The sequence below is a fragment of the Penaeus vannamei genome, chromosome 22, assembly GCF_042767895.1.
Source record: "Penaeus vannamei isolate JL-2024 chromosome 22, ASM4276789v1, whole genome shotgun sequence".
NCBI lineage: Eukaryota > Metazoa > Arthropoda > Malacostraca > Decapoda > Penaeidae > Penaeus > Penaeus vannamei.
Genome location: NC_091570.1, coordinates 28200724 through 28203223, shown reverse-complemented (window position 1 = coordinate 28203223; position 2500 = coordinate 28200724). Strand labels below are relative to the sequence as shown.

The following is a 2500-nucleotide window of genomic DNA, read 5'->3' as shown; positions in this document are numbered from 1 at the left end:
AGTACTGCCGTGGAGTATTTCCTCTTCTCTTCAGCCTTTTTAACATCTTTTACTGGTGCTATTATCTGCTCTAGGTCTACTGTTGCCTTTCGGCCACAGGCCCCACGAACTGCATGGACTAACCGCTACTACGCTTAGGATTTCAACCTTCAGGCTGCACTGATCACTTCGCGGAGGAATACATACGCGGCACGAAGTGGTTCGTTTTCTATGGAAGGAATTCTTCTCTGGATATTCATCCGAATCACACCAAGTGTTCAGTACGTCTCTCACTGCGTCCAGGGCCGAAGAAGCTTACTATAGATTTATCGCTACAACCAGAAATTCTTGCTACAAGCACAGGTCCTGCACTCACGAAATCACGCTACGCTTACGACCTCACACTGCGCTCCGCCTCTTCCTACGTCTGTTACACAAGACACTGGAATCTAGCACGTGGATTTTATCCCACATTCGGAACTCTTTCGTAGTATTAGACTGTTGCTGCAGTTAAAAGTGTGTCGGACTAGAAAAGAAAAAATCTGAGAGACCGAATGTACTTATTACCGTCACATCGTTCTGACATCATCTTGATCACGTTAGTTATGAAGTTTTCTAATGAACATAATATACGAATTAGTTGTCAAAATTCATATCGAGGCATGAACATGCTTCGCTAGAAGGTGGAAAATCACTATTGCAAGTTGAATCCAGATCCATAGATATTTTTGTACAAAATATGTAGATACAAACCCTAGCTGACATACTTTCTGTGCAGCTTCTGGCAACACTTTACTCCTAAGGGATGAATATTTATAGTCTTTTTTAATGTAATGACTGACTGAATGCGAATGGCACATGGACAAGATGAAAGGTGATTAGATCAGCCTACAACACTACGAATTTTAACATGTATGACGTATATTTATATATCGCGCTTCACTATTCATGCAAAATAAACCCCACCCAAACACAAACGCACATGGAAGTCTTTCTTCAGCCAGTTGTTACCCAATCAACCAATCAAAATCAAGCGAATAAAAAGGAAAAATTAAAATAAAAAAGTTCTCCCACAAATGTGATTCCACGCCCCCCACCGTCTCAAGCACCACTGACCCCGCCCCCTCCCCATCACAAGACCCGAAGCCCACGCTCGCTCCGTCTTTGGAAAGAGATGACATCCAGGCGCCGGGCGGGTCAGCCGAGCGAGACGACCACGACGACGAAGGGCCTCCCAGCCGACGTGTCGTTCGCCGAGGTGGCCTTCTGTGATCTCTCTCCCGCAAGCACTGAGGTTATCCACTCAAATTACGCTTCTATCTCTCTTGATTAAGCACTATTATATATGTGCATTGATACCTTTGAACAGTCTCGTAGAAAATAGTGAGATATGTTAGATCATATATAGATGAATAGTTCTAGATATATTAGGATATTAATGCTGTTGCTTTAGATATGTATGAATACAGATATATACAAAATATTTTCATTGCTAAGCGATGTGCACGTAGATTAGAACTTAAAGTAAGTAACAAAATCTACTGTCGTTCGATTTCGGGTATATCTTGAATATTAACTTTGTATCCCTATGTAAATTGGACCTTGGCGTATATGAATATATATGCGCACTCTTGTACACACATACTCCGATGCATCATACCCTGTAACTGTGAATATTCATATATAAGAGAATGATTTGTGTTGGATTTTTTGAGTCGTGTTCGTAGACGGTGGTTTGATCACATTTTTTTCTATTCACATATCTTATTAGCTGCACTTGTTCTGTATAAGAATGTGTTGTAATGGTTCATGTTATTTTGTTGCTGCCGTTTCTTCATTATAATGGTTTTATTAGTAATCGAACCACTAGTCGTTATGTATATCCTAAGGCTTAGCCGTAATTAATTGTTTCTTTGTAGTTAATGATAAGTTTGTGTCATGAAACGAGATGAAAATGAATAAATGAATGAAAAATAAAGCAAAGAAATATATCACAGCATATATTTTTATGAGAAACGAAGCACAAAGATGTTTATCGTCGTAGAGTTCGTAGAAAACGTAATCCCATGTGATGCCTGTAAACAGCTGATTTGGAGCCTCGGTCGCTCGCGCTCCAGGGGCCGTGCCACGCCGCCGCCGCACACCTGTTGATGGGGCCGCGTGTGCCGGCAGGGAGGGGGGGGGAAGGCCCGTTGCCCTCCCTCCCCGCCTCCTGCTCCTCCACCTCCAACCCCCGCCTTCCTTGCTCTCCCTCTTTCAGTTCTTGCTCTCCCCTTCCTCCCGCACGGACCCCGCTCCCTCGACCCCTGCCCTTAACTCCTCCCGCACAACCTCTCTCGCTCTCCCGGGTCCTTTAAACCCACTCAATCTCCCTCCTTAACTCTCTCCCCTCCACCCTCACTCTCCCTTTCACACACACTCTCGTGCACTCTTCTTCTCCATTTCTTCGTCTCCCTCTCCATTCCTTTCTCGCTTTTCATTCACTTACTCATTCATGCACACTCGCCCACTTTCTCATCTA

General features: G+C 43.7%; 1 protein-coding gene across 1 annotated transcript in view; it reads left to right on the top strand.

The window, feature by feature from the left end:
- LOC113803867 (glycine receptor subunit alpha-2) overlaps positions 1-2500 on the top strand; it is a 318603-nt gene that overhangs the window by 315788 nt on the left and 315 nt on the right. The window contains exon 11 of the mRNA XM_070136770.1: positions 1-2500. This exon is cut by the window's left edge and continues 97 nt beyond it; it is cut by the window's right edge and continues 315 nt beyond it. Within this exon, the coding sequence (XP_069992871.1) occupies positions 1-74 (74 nt within the window). The 3' untranslated portion in view covers positions 75-2500.